Below are 17,297 nucleotides of genomic sequence, written 5' to 3'. Positions count from 1 at the left end.
GCATGATGACTAGTTTGTGAAACATCCTCTCACATTTGTTGAGAACCATGGTAACAAAATGAGAAATGAAGCATCTTTAAAAACTTAAAAAAAAAAAAAGCAACCTTTTTTATTAATTTAAAAGCTATTTCTAAAAAGTTTTTTTTTTCTTTTTTTTTTAATTTGCCCTGCTTTCCAAAAATTACCTTCTTTCTGCTTGTTACCAAACTCAGAAACTAAAACCACCTGGCCATTTGAACATTTTATATGTTAGCTATGTTTAATCCACTTAAGGCCTTAAATTAAAGCTCATCTCAAAATCATACTGCTTAGAAAAGACTGGATAATAATCAATATCATTGTGTAACCAGAATCTATATATAATTTGAATAAATAAAGGTAGGTTCTTTTACATGTTTCTTTCTTTTTTTTATTGAACATTCTTGCAATTGTATCATTTAATTTAGTTTCTAAACCCTTCTGTAGCGTAAGTTAAATAGATTTTATTGAACCAATATTAGCACATTAATACCAGTTTGATTTAAAAATCAGATTGCCCATATTCTACCCAGATAGCAGTTAATGAACAATTTTTAATAAACACCCAGTGTGCATGGACTACTGTAATAAAAACAGATGTTAAAACTGGCATGGAACTTCTTCAAGTATAACTGAAACTTAGGTTTCTTTTACTATGTAGAGATCACTTTCTCTAACAATAGTGAAAATGCTGTTATGAAAACTCATCTTTGAGGAGGAGCAGGTTATTTTATGGTCTTGAAGTGTCTCCCCACAGATTTCCTATTAGTCTCAGGGAAAAATCATAAGTATGTAATGGAGAAACCAGGCAACAACTTGACCATGTGATCAAAATTAATGTCACCAGTGAGGGGCAGATAGACATCATGGGCCTCTGGATGTGATAACCTGAGAAAGACACAACATCACTTTTGTAGTATTCCATCTGGAAGTGTACAGCCTGAATCTAATCACAAGGAAACACCAGACAAATCTAAAATGAAGAACATTCTATGAAGAAAGAAGAAAGGGACTATATTCTTTAAAAATGTCAATGTCAGAAATGAGAAAGACTGTAAAAATGTTCCAGATTAAACAATGCTAAAGAGTCATAACAGCTAAATACAATAATTGAGCCTATGCAGGAGGGGAGAAAATGCTATAAATGCATTATTAGGTCAATTTACAAAATTGGAATATGGATAGTCAAAAGTGTTGTGTTATTGTTAAATTTATTTGTTATAACTGTACTGTGGTATGTAAGGAAATATCCTTACTCTTAGGAAGTACAAACTGAAGTATCTGGGGGTACAGGGCCTTATATATTAATATCTATAATATCTCAGTGGTTCAGAAAAAAATATTATGTGGATGGGTGAATGGATAGAAAGACAGCAAATTACAAAGGAAATGGAGCAAAATTTTAACTATAGGTGAACCTGGGTAAAGAATGTATGGGTGTCCCTTGAATTATTCTGTAATTTTGAAATTATTTTCAAATAAAAAGTTTAAAAAATACCACTTTTGGATATTATGGCACATTTGATTATTTCTTTGGGCCTTGCAGTTGAAATGATGTAGCTCAAAAAAATATCACTCTTGGTTTATAACCAAGTTTGCGTTGGGAGAATGATTACATTCCCCCAAACTATTGCCTTTTTTTCATTTTGAGTTCCTGACTGGATTGACCAAAAGATATTCAGATAATAATACCTCTTAAAAATATTATACAGAATCTCTCTAGTAGTAGGTCTATTGCTTTCCAGCTAGAGTCTGGATCTAAGAGAGGTTAAGCTTTTTCATTATCAAGGTATCAAGGTGCTGTCAAGACAAGTTTAGGATGTCTTCTGGGATATTACCCAGCTTTTTGTTTATATGTTGTCATTTACTCAGTTCGTGATGTTCTTCTGCCCAGTGTACCAAGCCCGGTGTCATACTCTGACACACGGTGGTGAAACAAGATAGATACTGCACATGCCATTATCTCCCTAATCTAGGGAAGGCACATGGCACTGGATGGTGACTCAGTGATGTTTACATTTTGTTCTTAATGTTCTTTCTTTTTTATGTAAAGTCTTTTTTGCTGTCAAGTCTTCCAAATAGGAAGCCTCATGAAGTCATGCCAGGATTTCTCTTCTTGGCACCTTTGATTAGTTCTTTGGGCCGTGCAGTTGAAGTGAACAAATATTGGAATGGTTGTGATGCCAGGAAGTTGGAGCCTGGGTTCCCCCTCCACAATTTGCACTCTGTGAGACTTGGTGTGATCACTCTGTCTCTTTGGATCTCAGAGGCCTCATCTGTAAAATGAGAATAAGAAAACCTTACTCTGCCTTAAGTCCCTCCTCGGATAGGGTATGATAGGAACAGGGAAGCAATCTGTCTGAATGCAGATGAATGGACCCCATTAAGTCCTTGATGTTGCTTCCAATTTGCAAAATTCTAAATTCTACGTTCCAGATTACATAAGCAGATATGTTACCATTTAATTTACTTTAGAATTTTTGTGATCCCAATGTAGTGTCTACCCTATTTTGTTTTTGTTTTTATGAAGATAGTTTCTAGGACTTTAAAAAAAATCTCAATAAATGTCTGTTTAGAAGAGAGAGCACAGGGATGAGATTTTTGAGAGCTTTTTACTAGGCTTAACTTACCTCTCAAATAAAGCTGTAGGAGGAAGACTTAAATATAAAACATGAGGTGCACAAGAGGGAGTTATCAAAAGAAGTGAGAAAGAGACTTCCACTTCCAATTAAGATAAAGAGACTGTTGCTCCTTAGTGAGAATGAGCTGGAAAAACTACAAAATCATAGATTTTAAAAATCATCCAAAAAACTGAATATGCTAGAAAAACCTAAATGAATGAAATTCCAGAAAGAGACAAGCCCTTCCTAGGAGAGAAAAACCTCTGACTGCTTCATTCCTGGCAGAGCAGCAGGCAGAGGAGTAAAACTAACATGGAAGAGTATAAAGAGAAACCAGCCAAACTTTTAATGAACTATTTATGGCCACGTGAGTGGGTGTGACAGATTAAAATCCTGAGAAGCCCCAGTCACAGAGTGAGTCTTGCTGGAAGAACTGGAACACCACCAGTTCTTCACTATGAAGCCTTCACCAAGTGAGCACACCAAAGGCTTGGAGCAGGACAAAGAACTGAGAGTGATTCATCAAGGTGCACAGGATTTTCACCAAGTACATGGCAATGGCCAAAGAAAGACCGGAAGCAGAGCAGGAGAGCTGAGAGACAGATGTATAGTGAGGTATAGTGGCTCTGTATCAAGTGCAAGGCAGTTGCAACGGAAAGCTGGGGTAAAGCAAAGAAATGAGAATAAACCTCCCTCACATCCCAAGGTGTGCAGGACGTTCATCAAGGGTTAGGCAGCGTACTACTGAAGGCTCGTGCCAGGGCAACAGGCTGAAGAAATATGCCATGGCACAGAGAGCTGGGGGAGGTTATCAAGAGCAAAGAGAACACCTAAGCAACCCAGAAAGCTGGTGGCTGGGCTGTAAACAAAGAGAAATCTCCCATGGTTAGAATGCTGGCAGCAGGATTATGAAACATAGAGAAGTCTTCAGAGTCTTACCAGGGCTCAGATCCCAGACCTTGCTTAAGGGAAATTACTGATCTAGACCTTGCGATATTAGCCAATAGTGAACTGAATCTAAAACTGCCACAAAGCCCAGAACCAGCTCAACTAGAGATTAGATTGACTGAGTCCTAACCTGGAGGAAGGAGTGTTCTGTTTTCTTAGGGTAAATATTATTTATTTTAAGTATAATTTACTATTCTTTTACATGCAATGTCTGTCATACAATAAAAATTATGAATCCTCTGAAGAAGTAAGAAAATGTGATTTGTACTTAAGAGAAAAATTAGTTAATGGATGCTTACTCACAGATGACCCAGATATTGGAATTAGCGGAGAATGACAATAAAATAATTATGATAACTATAAAAAGAAACAACAAAATGGAAATGGCATAACTGAAACATACAATATCAGAAACAAAGAATTTATTTGGTGGGCTTAACAGGAGACTGGGTTGAAAATATGACTAATGAACTTGAGAACCAGTCAGTAGACATTATCCAAACTGAAGCACAAAGAGGAAAATGAATTTAAGAAATTAAAGAGAGTGTCTGTGACCTGTGGAACTATGACAAATGGTCTAAAATATGTGTATTTGGAATTATATAGCTGTAAGGATCTTACAGCCAGCTCTAGTGGTCTGTGGTTAAGATTCAGCGCTTTCACCACTGCGACCTGGGTTGTTGCCTGGTCATGGAACCACACCACCCGTCTGTCTGTGTGTTCATTTTCATACTGTGGCAACTGTGTGTTGCTGTGATACTGAAAGCTATGCCACTAATATTTCAAATACCAGCAGGGTCACCCACGGTGGACAGGTTTCAGTGGAGCTTCCAGACTAAGACTAAGAAGAAGAACCTAGCCACCCACTTCTGAAAAAATTGGCCATGAAAACCCTATGAATAGCAGCAGAGCATTGTCTCATATAGTGCTGGAAGGTGAGAGGATGGTGCAAAAAGACCAGGCAGGGTTCCTCTCCGCTGTACACAGGGTCATAGGAGTCAGTCAACTAACACTAACAAACAACAACAAAGGTTTTTACATTGTTTATGATATAGTATGTTAGTATTTGAATGTAGTTTACGAAAGTTAAGGATGCTTATTTAATCTCTAGAGTAACATTTAAATATAACAAAAAAGTTATAAGTAAAAAATATAATTATTGATATGGTTGAGTTTGTCTTTTTATATTTATTTTCTATTTGTCTCATATGTTCTTTGTTCTTCTAATAAGTTGTTTTCACACTTAATTAAGTGTGAATAAACTAAACTTTCCATTTAAAAGGCACAGATTTTCAGCCTGAAAAAAAAACCCAGAAGACCCAACTATATGATATTTATAAGAATGCACATTAAATATAAAGACTCAGACAAAATTGATGGTAAAAGTATGGAAAAATATTTATCATGCAGAGGGCCTAGAATTGCAAAAATCAGCTTTGAAAAAGAAGATCAAATTTAGAGGACTTACCTAATTTTGAGACTCACCATAAAGTTATCAAGGCAGTGTTCCCTGACAGAAGAGACACGCCTAAACCCAATATATCAGAAGCTTTGAGATCAGCAAGAATGCCATCTCCCTCTTCTGCAAGTTTACAGCATTCTAAGGGAGGTAAATCAACAGATTTGCTGATTTGGCAGGGTCCACCAGACGCTACAGAATTTATAAAAACATTGCCTCAGAAATACAGTTGGAAACTTGTGTCTCAAGAAGAAATTGAAAGTGTCCAGTGTAGAGGTCCAGAATAGTCATTGGCAATGTGGCTATTGTTTGTCATAAGATAAAAGAATTGTCTTTACAATAAGGGACTTCCAGAATGACAAACGAGAAAGTATACAATCAACAACTTTAATAAAATAGTCTATAAGAAAATGAAAGATAGAAAATTTAGACGGACACTTGTATCTTCTAATTTATGTATCTTGGTCAGCTTCTTCACAAGCTTACCTAATTGTTTATGTACTTTATACTTATTAAAGTATTTTTTAAAATGTTAGCCTATTTATTTACTCTTGATTATGCAGTATTACCAATGTTGAACTATTAAAAGCACACAATGTCTAGTAAACCATCATAGGTTTCCCATAATTTCACTTTTCTTTTAGTCTGTTTAGAGATGGAAAGAATTTTATTAGGCAGAATTGCTGCTTTAGGGAAGTGATTTTTCTTAAATTGGATGAGGATCAGTGAAATAATTACTCCATTATTTGTTCTTAATCCTCTAACACTTTTTCATTCACAAGGTTATTGGAATATAACTGACTAAGTAGGTGTATCCTCTCTAAAGGATAACAATATAGCCAATATAAAACAGGTGACTTTGTGGTATTGAGGCTGAGAGATAACACAAAAAATATTCAGAAAAATTGTCAAAGATTATAAGATGGAAATAAATTCAGAGGTCCAAATTGATATAGCATAGGAATAAATGTTTGACTAGAAATTACTATTTATTATGTTTTGAGGGATATTAAAAAGTCTTGTTCTTTGGTCTGTTTTACCACTTTGGTTGTGATTAGGTATGCAAATCCTGGTGACCATTAACTTTTTCAAACTTAAAGTCTGAAAGCCTCAAAAAATCAACCCTAGATATTTACCTAATTAAAGCAGTTTATAAAACTTTAATAAAGTCTTCCTGTGCCAATGGTTTGTGTCATTGTGAAAATAAAGCCTCATAACACTAAATAAATTCTTTTTTATACCTTTTTAAAAAAATGCTTAAAACATTACACTAAGTGAAGAAAGCCAGATACAGAAGACTACTTGGTGAATTATTACATTTATACAAAATTCAAGAACTGGCAAAAACTAAGGGACATCTATAGAAATCTGAAAGTGATTGCTTCAAGAAAACGGCATGAAGGAATTTTGAATGTAATAGAAATGTTCTATATGGAAATTTTTCTGTTTAGGTTTTGGTTTTGTGGATGTATGAATGGTCAGAAGTCGTCAAACCTTATGCATTAACATCTATGCATTTTATTGTATCAAAAGCAAACCTTTATTTTTAAAAAATCTTTGAAAAGACATTCACAAGATCATCTATAAAGAGGCAATGTGGTGTGATAAGATTAAGAGAATGGGCTTTGGAGTTAGCCAGACTTGGGTTTCTATCCTGGAGCCCGTGCTTTATAACCTGGGGCAGGTTACAACTCTGACCCTTGGTTTCCTTATTTTTAAAGTGGGAATACTACTGATGCTTTCATAACATTGTGAATATTAATTGAATAATGTAACTGAAGTGCATGTAATAGAGCTAGATAAATCATGATAGGTGATGGTCATGGTAGTAGTGGGAGGAAGAGGTGATGGTAGAAGTTGTAGAGAATCTCTCAGGGCCATCACATCGCACAGCTCCACAGCCTCATTTACACTGTCATTGTGGTCCCAAAGGTGCCCTTTACATTGCCTATGACAAGAGCTATACCTCCTGGATTTTCACCCTGCTCCTCTGGTGGACGTGGTAGTGGTTATTACATTTTGACAAAGCTTAACTCCAACTTGCGAATATAAACCAATTGACAAGTGAATTTAGAGATCCCAGAAGAACAAAAAATTGTTTGAAGCTACAAGAATAGACACACGCACACCCCAACCCTGCAATTCAAGCCAGTGTGGTGGCAATGGAGCCCCTTCGAAAAGCTGTCTGTCTGACTGGAGGTCTATCAGCTTGACAGCTTCACAAACTTAGGTTTTTTTATTAAATCTAAGATTTGCCTGCAGCTTTTCTGTTAAGCTCACATAACTGAATAATTTTTCTTTTAAAGGTAAGATTGAAAAATATTACTTACTAGCTACTGTTGAATTTTTCTTATGTGAACCTTTAAGATGCAGGCAGTCTTCTTGGATTACACTGAGCACTAGACAGCAGAACACCTATAGATATATTGACCATGAAGTCCTTAAAAGAATTTCATGATAGTGGCCAGTGGCAGTCAGTAGTTGGATGGATTTATTGGACCATATGGATTTATTAGACCATATTTTAGATTTATGAAGTACCACCTAGACACAAGTTAGCCTTAATCTAAACCAAATTTTAACTGCTTTTGATAATCTAGTGCCCATATTACCCAACAACTGAAGGAGTCTGATCCCTGGCAGAAAGCCAACTGCCTCAGGATGGTAGGTTATGCACCACCAACAATCTGTGTCCTAAGAAAACATCCCAGACAGCTAAATTTGGCAAGTGCTCTTATGGAACACAAGGAAAAGTGGCTAATAAATGATTTTACTTGTACCTTTTAAGTTTGCCCAGAATTTCAATTATAGAAAACTGTCTTTCTTTTCCATGCTCTTAGGACTGCCAGGAGGATCCTGTGGGATCTGTTTAGAAGGTCCTTTAGACAAACAGAGGAAGATTGTAGAAGACTGAATATATGAAAAACAAACTTTAAGACAGAAGTTTCCTCAGCCTTGAGTTTATTTCTAAAAGTAGTTGGTAATTTTATTTTTGCCTAATTAGTCTTACAGCATCAGTTTCTTTCAAATGATTCATTCAGCATTGCTCCAAAGCAATAAATAGAATAAACGCAAAGAAGGAATTCACCGTGTTGGCAAGAGCATAAATCTTCTCAGAGGAATTAGCCATATTTATCCAAATAAATCTCATTTTTATCATGGTGTAGGGTTAGATCTTTGCAAAGATAAATATGTCTATTACTTGGACTTGTAAACACTCCATGTTAGTTGAAATGAGTCTTTTTTGTTGTTATAGCAACCTGAAAAATAATGAAAACATTAATTTGTCTACCTTTTCATACTTGCATAGTCATCAGTCTGTGTAGTTCAGGTGTAAACTTAACATTAGTGTGTCATCTTGTTACCTTCTAGTACCCAACATTTTAGTCAAATATGTACCTTCCCAATGTAGACACATGCCTGCTGTTTGCCCATAGGACTCATAACCATGACATTGAACTGAGACAAGTATCCTTCAGAGCGATTGACCTTATTACCCACAGTGAGTGAGTAATGATTACGGAATGGTATTTTCTTTCTTTTGGTTAGAAAGCAGTGGACAAATGATAAAAGGAATCTTTTTGCATTTTTTAATCCTAAAACAAACAAGGCCATAATCTTGGTCATGTCATTCTTATTTCATGTTAGCTTCCTAACTTGAAACAAAGTATTGGTTTCTATTATTGTAAATATCCAGGATCACCCATTGATTTTATGTTGTAGGAACTTTTATTACATTATTTTAGTAAACAGGTGAGTGACAGGAGCTGAATCTACTAGGCATGCAGTATATGTGGAGGTGCCAATGGCCACCCAGTGCCTAGCACGTGTAGGCAATCCATAGGTACATCTTTAATAAATGACTGCATGTTGAGGTTTAGGGTACAACAATGAGTCCATATGGTTGTTTGGACACAACATTTTATCCCCACTGTCCCTTGTCCCCAGTAACCTCCAGATCTGAGATCAAAAGTTGGATTCATCAGCAGATCAGCTTTTTTTAAAAATTGAAAATGTTTACATAAAAATTTTTGAATTTACATGAAATACAAATTTTGCATTAAAATTTTATACTTAAACATTTTAAGTTTTACATAAAAATATAATTTTTTTCTTCCTGATTTGCTTTTTCCTATAAGAGCAAAAGGTTTGGCAACACTGGGACCCACTTCCTACGTGACAGCAATTGGTTGGAATCAAGTGGTAGCCACCGTGTTTGGTGGGGCCTGGGCACTCCACTTTGACAGTCGTACACCTGGCCTACTTCACTCACAGGCATTTGAGACTGACCCAAGTTGTAGATTTTGAATGCTAAGCAAAGTCTATCTGCTAGAATACATTTTCATTCCAGTACCATTCATTAAATAATATAGTTTCTGTCTTTTTAAAGCCTTCATCTTGGAGTGTCCATTCTGTTGAATCCTAAGGATTAAAATTCTTTTATGATACTTACAATGTATGACTTTATGTTTTGTAAGTAAAGCACTGCTGTAAATTGGTGAAAATTTAACATTTTGGTAATAACTAATTGAGACATTTGGATATGGTTGAGCTACTCTCTATTTACATTCCTTTCAAATACTTCTGGATGCAATAAGTGGTAGGCACTGATGATTTACTTCTATGCTCTTGAGCTGTCATCACTGTACAGTACATGTTTGGACTACACTGTCTGCTGCAGTGTTGAAGGAGTAAAAAGAAACTTAATTTAGAATGAGGATTGTATTAACACTTTGCTATTAGGAGATGCTCAGAGAGCTTAGAAACAGCTTTTTCTTTACTTGAAATAGAAAATTAATGTTATGTTAAATGTGCCTCCTGTAACAGATGAAAACCCAATAATACATTGATTTCTTCCCTTGGTAGCCCTTGTGGACATTATGGTAAAATTTTGAACAGTTAGAACCTGCCAACTATATTGCTCCATTTAAATGTTTATGATGTGTATTTTTAGGACAAAAATGGGAGATCTTGGCAAAGCAAGGTCTTAATAGGCAATTAGTAATAAGGCCCAAAAGCCTTTAAATAAAACATACTTTCATCCCAAATTCCTACGAACTTCCAAAGCCATATGGTCAGACAGGAAGACCTGGTCTTAAGGCGATGACCCCTTAAGTACGACAAGTTCCTGAGTCTAGCAATTTAGGTTTTTGTTCCGTAGGCCATATTTGGGGCAAAAAAGAAATAAATACAATTTATAAGATTTTTACCGTCAAAGATGACAAAAATGCGCTTCTCCTTAACCTCACCTAACCATTATTAGAGCTAATCAGGGATTTATTACAGTGGCTAATAATGACTGAGAAAGAAGCTTTAATACTTTGGCTTTGAGATTTTAGCTATTTAGAACACTCAGCTTACCTAGGAGTAGAATTTTGATAAGACACAGCAGCTCATTTTTTAAAATGAATTATTTATTAAACAAATACTATTGAGTACCTGTTGTGTTCAGGTACTTTCCTGGGGACATAATAGTGAACAAAGAAGCCAAGAATTCCTGTAGTCATGGGCTTACATGCTGGTGGGGAAATAATAAGTAAGGCATATACTATTTTTGTGATAAGTGCTAAAAAGAGATCTGAAGCTGGGGAGGGTTTTAGGACGTATGAGGGTTCTAATGTTAGGTAGGTCTCACTGAGAAGGTAACATTTGAGTAAAGTCCTGAAAGATTTATGGGAGCAAGACGAGAACATGCCAAGCATAGAGAACAGCAAGTGCAAAGGCCCTCAGGTAGAAGTGCTCCTGGTTTGTCGGAGGGACAGTGAGAAGGCCAGTGGGTCAGAGTAAGCGATAGGGACCAGATCATATAGGTTTTTAGTGGTCATTGTCAGGATTTGGGCTTTTCCTCTGAGTTGGGAGCCATTGGAGGTTGGTGAGCAGAGGAGTGACATGATCTGACTTACATTTTAAGAGGCAACTCCAGCTGCTGAAAGGGAGGCAGAGTGGAAGGTTGTTGTCACTCATGTGAGTGATGATAATGACTTTGACTAGAGTGTTAGCCTTAAGGTGGTGTGAAGCAGTTGGCTTCTGGGTATATTTTAAGATACAACCAACAAGATTTGCTGATGGATTGGATGGAGGTGTGAAGGAAATAGAGAAGGCAATGCTGATTCCTAAGATTTTGGCCTGAACAGCTGGAAAAATGGAGTCGCCATTTACTAGGGGGAGGAAGAAGGTGAGGGGAAGGAAGAAGACTTGAGGGGAAGAAGAAAGAGCTCAGCTTTGGACATGTTAATTTTGAGATGCCTGTTACTCATGAAATGGAGATTCCCAGCAGGTGGTTGGTTATATGTGTCTGGAGAGAAGACTAAGCTGGAGATGTGTATTTGAGAATCTCAGCATTTAAATGCTTTTTAAAATTACAAGACTAGATGATATCACCAAGAGAGTGAAAACAGGCAGGAGAAAAGAGTCCTGAGGAATTCCTGTGTTTATAAATTGGGGAGATGAGGCGGAACCAGCAAAGAAGACTGAGAAATGGTTATTGGAGAGGTTATTGGAGAACCAGGTGAATGTGGTGTCTTACAAACCAAGGAAAGAAGGTATTTCAAGGAGAAGAGAGTGATCAACTTTATCAGATGCATGAAATTAGCTCTGAGGACAGACCATTGGATTTAGCATTGAAGCCATTGCTTACCTTGATAAGAGCAGTTTCAGTGGAGTGTCAAGGCAAAAACTTGATTGTAGAGGATTTAAAGAGAGAATAGAAGGAAAGAATTTGAGGTAACAAGTATAGATAAGTGTTTTAAAGAACTTTGCTGTAAATGGAAGTAAAGAAATGGAGTGATAACTGAAGGAAGAGGTATATGGAGAGTTATTATTCCTCTCCCTTTCCCCAGTGCAACCAGATGCTTCACTTTATGTCCGAAACACTTCACAGATATTTTTCTGTAAAATAAGTGGAGGAAAAATAGTCCAACTATTGAGTCTTGGGGTACCCCAACATTTAGTGGTTGGAGAGGTGAGGAAGGACCAGCAAAGGAAACTGAGGTTTCAGCATAGAGTAAAATAAAAGGGAAGTTTTGCACACCTTTTGTGGTAGTTCTGAGTGCAGCTGGAATTAAAGGATGGCATTCGCTGACATTTGGGTTGAGCTGGCTTAAAGAATTGTGCAAGTTTTTTTACTGAAGGATGTCTGAACCTTTAACGTGCTCACGTGCCTGTCTAGCTCTAAGAAGAGTGGGCTGGGGCCAAGCTGTAAGGTTGCAGCATTTCCCTGACATTTGACCAGGCTCCTTTTTTTCAGAGCATCTCCTGGGACCCAGCAGGAGTCAGCTTGGGAAATGCTGCTATCTAGGTCTCAATGCCTTAACAGTTCTTTGGTGTTGCATGGGTCAGATCAATAAGAAGTTAGGAAGCAGATGGTTTTGACAAGGAGAATTTTCTTCAAAGAGTTTGTTGGTGGTTTTTATTTTTACTCCTCCCAAATTCCTCACTGACAGATCAATTGAAATTCTCAGGAAATAGTCCATTACACAAATAGTAGTTTCACTCCTTATAATAGTTTAAACGTTAGCCTTTCATTTCTTTTCAGATACAAGATGCTCTTTTCAAGCTATAGTAACATCCATGTTGTCTGGCAGCTTACCAACCAGAAGATTGCAACTGACATTTTGGGTTTTCACCCAGTACAAATCATCAGGATGTTGAGACTTCCCTACCAGGGTCTCTAAGAAGAGGTTACTGGGCTGTGTTTACCGAGGAAATGGTGACCCAGAGCCTCCCCTTCCAGAACTGAGGGTAAACCCCCAGCCTCCGGGTGGGGATTGGGGGCAACTGCAGTCCAATTGGCCGAAAGCAAACCACATAGCCATTCTGAGCCTTGCTTTTTTTCACCTGAAATATAGGTATAGTAAACATCCTTCTACCGACAGGGTATTTTGAGGAGATCTCGCCGATGCAAAATCGGCCTGCAGGGCTCAGCTAGATCCTCTCTCTCCTCTTAGCCCAGCACCTTCTGCCACCATTAGCCACTCAGAGAAGAAATATCTGAGATATTAGGTTACTTATATAAGGTCACACAGCTACAGAGAGGTGGAGCTAAGATTCAGAGCAGACAATCTGAACTCCAGAGCCCAAGCTTCTAAACACTTAGTTGCCTGGAGAGGCCTAAGCTGGAGATGTATATTTGGGAATCTCAGCATAAAAATGCTTTTATACAACTACAAGTCTGCTTGAGATCACCAAGGGAGTGAACACGGACGGGAAAAAAGAGTCCTAAGTCCTAGGGAACTCCCATTTGTGTAAGTTGGGGAGATGAGGAGGAACCCGCAAAGGAGACTGAGAAGTTGTGGCTGTGGAGGAGAACCAGGGGAGTGCGATGTCCTGGAAACCAAGAAAAGAAGATGTTTCAAGGAGGAGAAGAGGGTGATCAATTTGATGAGATGCTGTTGCTGGGTCTTGTGTGGACATTATGGTTATTTGTTCATTCTTTTTTGGCAATGCTAGGAGTGGAATGGGGACACAGAGTCTAGAACAGTAAGAGAAGGACATAGATTAATTTCTCAATAGATTACGTTGCTGCATTACACACTCACTAAATCACTCTGCTACATAATTGAGAAAATACAGGAAAATGACAGGAAGAAAAAAAATTAAATCCTGGCCCTGAAGGAATCCTTGAAATGTAGTGAGCTACCCCACATTAACTACTGTTGACATTTTGGTATATTTTCTTCTGTTTTTGCAACTGTGAATTTTTTTTTACACAATTGTGATCATATGTAATACAAGGAGTGGCATATATGGATTTATTCCTGTTTTAAATTAATTTGTAATATAAAAATAGTACACGTTCCTCTTAGAATATTTGAAAAAGAAGAGTAAAGAAAATTTTAAAAATCAGAGTAAAGAGTATAAAAGGTCTCTGCAATGTCGCTGCGCACCATTCACATTATGGTATCAGATATGTATTTCCATATAGTCTGCATGACTTGTCTACTGACCTTTCTCCCTGCCTGCCTACTTACTTATCTAAGAGGTAGCCTAGGGACAGGCTTTGTTCCTGCAGAGGTGGAGGTGCAAATCCTAGGGGTGGGGGTGGGGGCTGGGGTGAAAGTCCACCCTCCTGGGCCCCACCCTCAGATGCTCTGATGTAGTGGTCTCAGAGGTGGTCCTAAAACCACCCTCTAAGAACACTACTCTTAATGTTAGGCTGGGTCTAAGGAGAAGGTGATGCAAAGTCCTAGGACCAATTGGAATTTTAAGTAGTTCTTAGAAGGGCTATTAAAAAAAATCTATAACCTTAATTCTAGGAAAATTTAGACATTTGGGTTTTTTGAAAAAAAGAAATTTAAACAACATTTAGAGGGTCTTTCTAATGCAAAACTATATAGAATATTAAAAGCAGAAAGAACCCTGAATAAAAGTGAGTCACGTTTTTCACTTTTACCTACAAAGATGCTGAAGCCCAGAGAGCTAGTGACTATCCAGTCCTTCAGCAGCAGAGTTAAGGCTCAAACTCAGTTCTCTGAGTTCCAGAATCATCCTGAAATTTGTTGGTAAAATTTGTGGCGATAGCTTTTCTGAGCACGCCCTGTTTCACCCTGAAATACTACTTAGTCATAAGCCTCCTGCAGTGAAAGGTGTGTCTCTTAACGGAGCTAGATTTAGAATCCTTTATGGTAAGGCTTTGTGGGAGTAAAGAGAGCCCTCGATTTGGTGTGCAAAGGCTTTCATTCAAGTCTCAGTTTTTCCACTTCCTCTGTGACCATAAGCAAACCACGTAACCATTCTGAGCCTTGCTTTTTTTCACCTGAAAAATAGGTGTAGTATACATCTTTCTACTGACGGTATTTTGAGGAGATCTCGCCGATGCAAAAGCATTATGGAAACTAAAGAATTATGCACATATACGGGTTTATTTTTATTAAGATTTCACAAGGAACTACTTTCTGCATCCTACAAAGACATAATTGCCTTCAGAGCAAGATCCATGTGTGTTTGATTCTTCTGTTCCCTCATAATAAATGCAGAATAAATATTTGCTGAATAGTGGAGAGCTTTTATCACCTTTAGCAAAATAGAATATTCATGATAATTGTCCATGTGAGTGGTGCTATAATAGGTACTGTGGGGCTTGCCATATTTGTGTGGATGCCTTCCTGAGGCTTGTAAGCTAAAAATAGGAGAGCAGTCTTGTCTGATGTTGCCTCTGAAGTGTGGTGTTGTCTGCATGGTAAAAGAAGTAACAAAAGTTGCCGTGAGACTGGAACAACATGCTGTTCTCATCAGACAGCATTTTAATCTTATTTTAAGGCTCCTTGGACATGATATTTATATGTGAGAACAATAGAACTTTTCCCTTTATGTAGCCTTATTCAGTACTAACAATGAAATTTACCATAATGCTGTTTTTGTGTTTTGTCTACATTTGCCAATGGATCTTTTATGGCATCCTTGTTTTAAACGTGGAAAATGAGGTAGAGGCAACATACAATAAAATGACTAACATATGGCATTAATTCTTCATCCTGTTGATATTTCTGATTTGTTAGGTTGAACTTAGGAATTATACCTTCAAATTGCTCTGACCTATTTATTACTTTTAGTTTAAGACAATGATGAAATAGAAGTAAAATAATTGTTTTTGGATTCATTAATAATGTACCCCAAAGCTAAATGAAGTCAGCCTCAGAGAGCATTAAACGTTTTGAGAGGCTACTCCAGAGACCATCTAACCAGAGTCCTCATCTGATAGCTCTGAGACTTTCCCTGACTTTCCTGATATCACATAGGCTTAGGAAATGAGCACCCAGATCTGCTGACCTGCAGTTAAATGAGTTTTTATTCTATAAAATATACACATTACTCTGGACTATATTAAGCAGGTTCATGTGAAACTGTCAACTAGTTAAGTACATCTGCTTTCAGGATGAAGTCTGAAGACCAAACTCTCCTTTTAGAGCAGTAAATTATATTCCAAGGTTTAGTGCCACACATGAAGAATGCTCAGAATATACTTATTCACAAGTTGTGTCTCCTTGAAAGATAGCTCTTTGAAGCAGTGGGCAGGGAACTTCTGGGAAAACGATGGAATTGGGGGAGGTGTCTCCTGACTCAGCTCATTAAGGGAAAAAAAAACCCCATAATAAAAACAAAGCAATAAAAACCAACCAGACACACTTCCTCAGCCCTTCTCTTTGGAATTGGTCATTTAAGGTCTATCACCTTTGTGCCAGTAAGAGAAAACGGAGAGTGACTATTATCACATCAGGTAAGAATTCACCACGTAAGGACATAAGATGTGCTCAGCCAACAGTGCCACCTCACCATACCAAATGTACACGCCCCTAGTAGCACAGTGGTAAATACAGAAGACAAGCTCAGCCTGCAGCTAATGGATCTTTATTCTACAAAATATACACATTATTCCATATTATATTAAGAAAGTTCATGTGACACTGATAGTAGATGGAAAAATACGATACCTATGACTCAACAATTTGAAAAATAAGGCAGAGTTAACAGAAGGGAAAATGGTAGGGAAAAAGAATACTTATCTCTTCAAATACTCATGATAATGTTGTAAAATTGAGCTGGAGGCACTCATGTCTCACTAGGCTGGAGTCCTGCTTTCCAGAAGGGAAAATGTCCATGTAAATAAGGTTGCCCTAGTATTTTCCATGTTCCTCCTAGTGCTGAATTTGTCCAAGTTTCATTAATAGGCATAACACCACAGACACAGAAGGCACGCAGCCCCTTCTTGACCTCTATCTAGGTTGCTGATGTCTCTGATGATCTCTCTCTGAAAGAGGGTAATATGATGTGCGCAATTGCTGTGTAAGATGAATGAGCAGATAATGTCAGATCATACTGTGTCAGTCTTGCGAAATATGTAGGCTTTTATTTTCGGCGTTTTAAGGTCCATGACTTCACTATTATTTTGATTGTTTAATTTATACAAGTCTCTTCAAAAATTTATAACTTACAAACTATAATAAAAAACTATAAAATATAAAATTGAGAAATATAAAATGACTAATTTGCAGTTTGTTCTCTTTCATTACCCAACTCTTATTTAAAAAAAAAATCTTTTATTAATAAAGGTACTGAGCCCCTAACCATGTGCCAGGCTATCTTTTAGGTACTGAGGGAAAAGCAATGAATAAACAGATAACACTCCCTGTCCTCATGGAGCTTTTGTCCCAGTGGGGGAGACAAGCAATGAATAAGATAAAAGAGCAAAATAGATGGGTGGTTAGATGGTGGTAAAGGTCTATGAAACACTGAGGCAGAGAGGGTGGTGGTGG

At 37.3% G+C, this 17,297-nt stretch overlaps 1 protein-coding gene across 15 annotated transcripts in view; it reads left to right on the top strand.

The window, feature by feature from the left end:
• TASP1 (taspase 1) overlaps positions 1-17,297 on the top strand; it is a 254,221-nt gene that overhangs the window by 179,287 nt on the left and 57,637 nt on the right. The window contains exon 14 of one of the 15 annotated variants that reach the window (XM_087445628.1): positions 12,581-14,079. The exons of the other annotated variants lie outside the window; for them this stretch is intronic. Coding sequence (XP_087301754.1) covers positions 12,581-12,607 — 27 coding nt within the window. The 3' untranslated portion in view covers positions 12,608-14,079. Of the gene's footprint in view, positions 1-12,580; positions 14,080-17,297 lie in introns of those variants that run through there. 15 annotated transcript variants of the gene reach the window in all.

This window comes from Ceratotherium simum, chromosome 21, assembly GCF_057802395.1.
Source record: "Ceratotherium simum simum isolate JZ-2026a chromosome 21, ASM5780239v1, whole genome shotgun sequence".
NCBI classification, from domain to species: Eukaryota; Metazoa; Chordata; class Mammalia; order Perissodactyla; family Rhinocerotidae; genus Ceratotherium; species Ceratotherium simum.
This window is presented reverse-complemented; position numbering and strand designations above follow the sequence as displayed.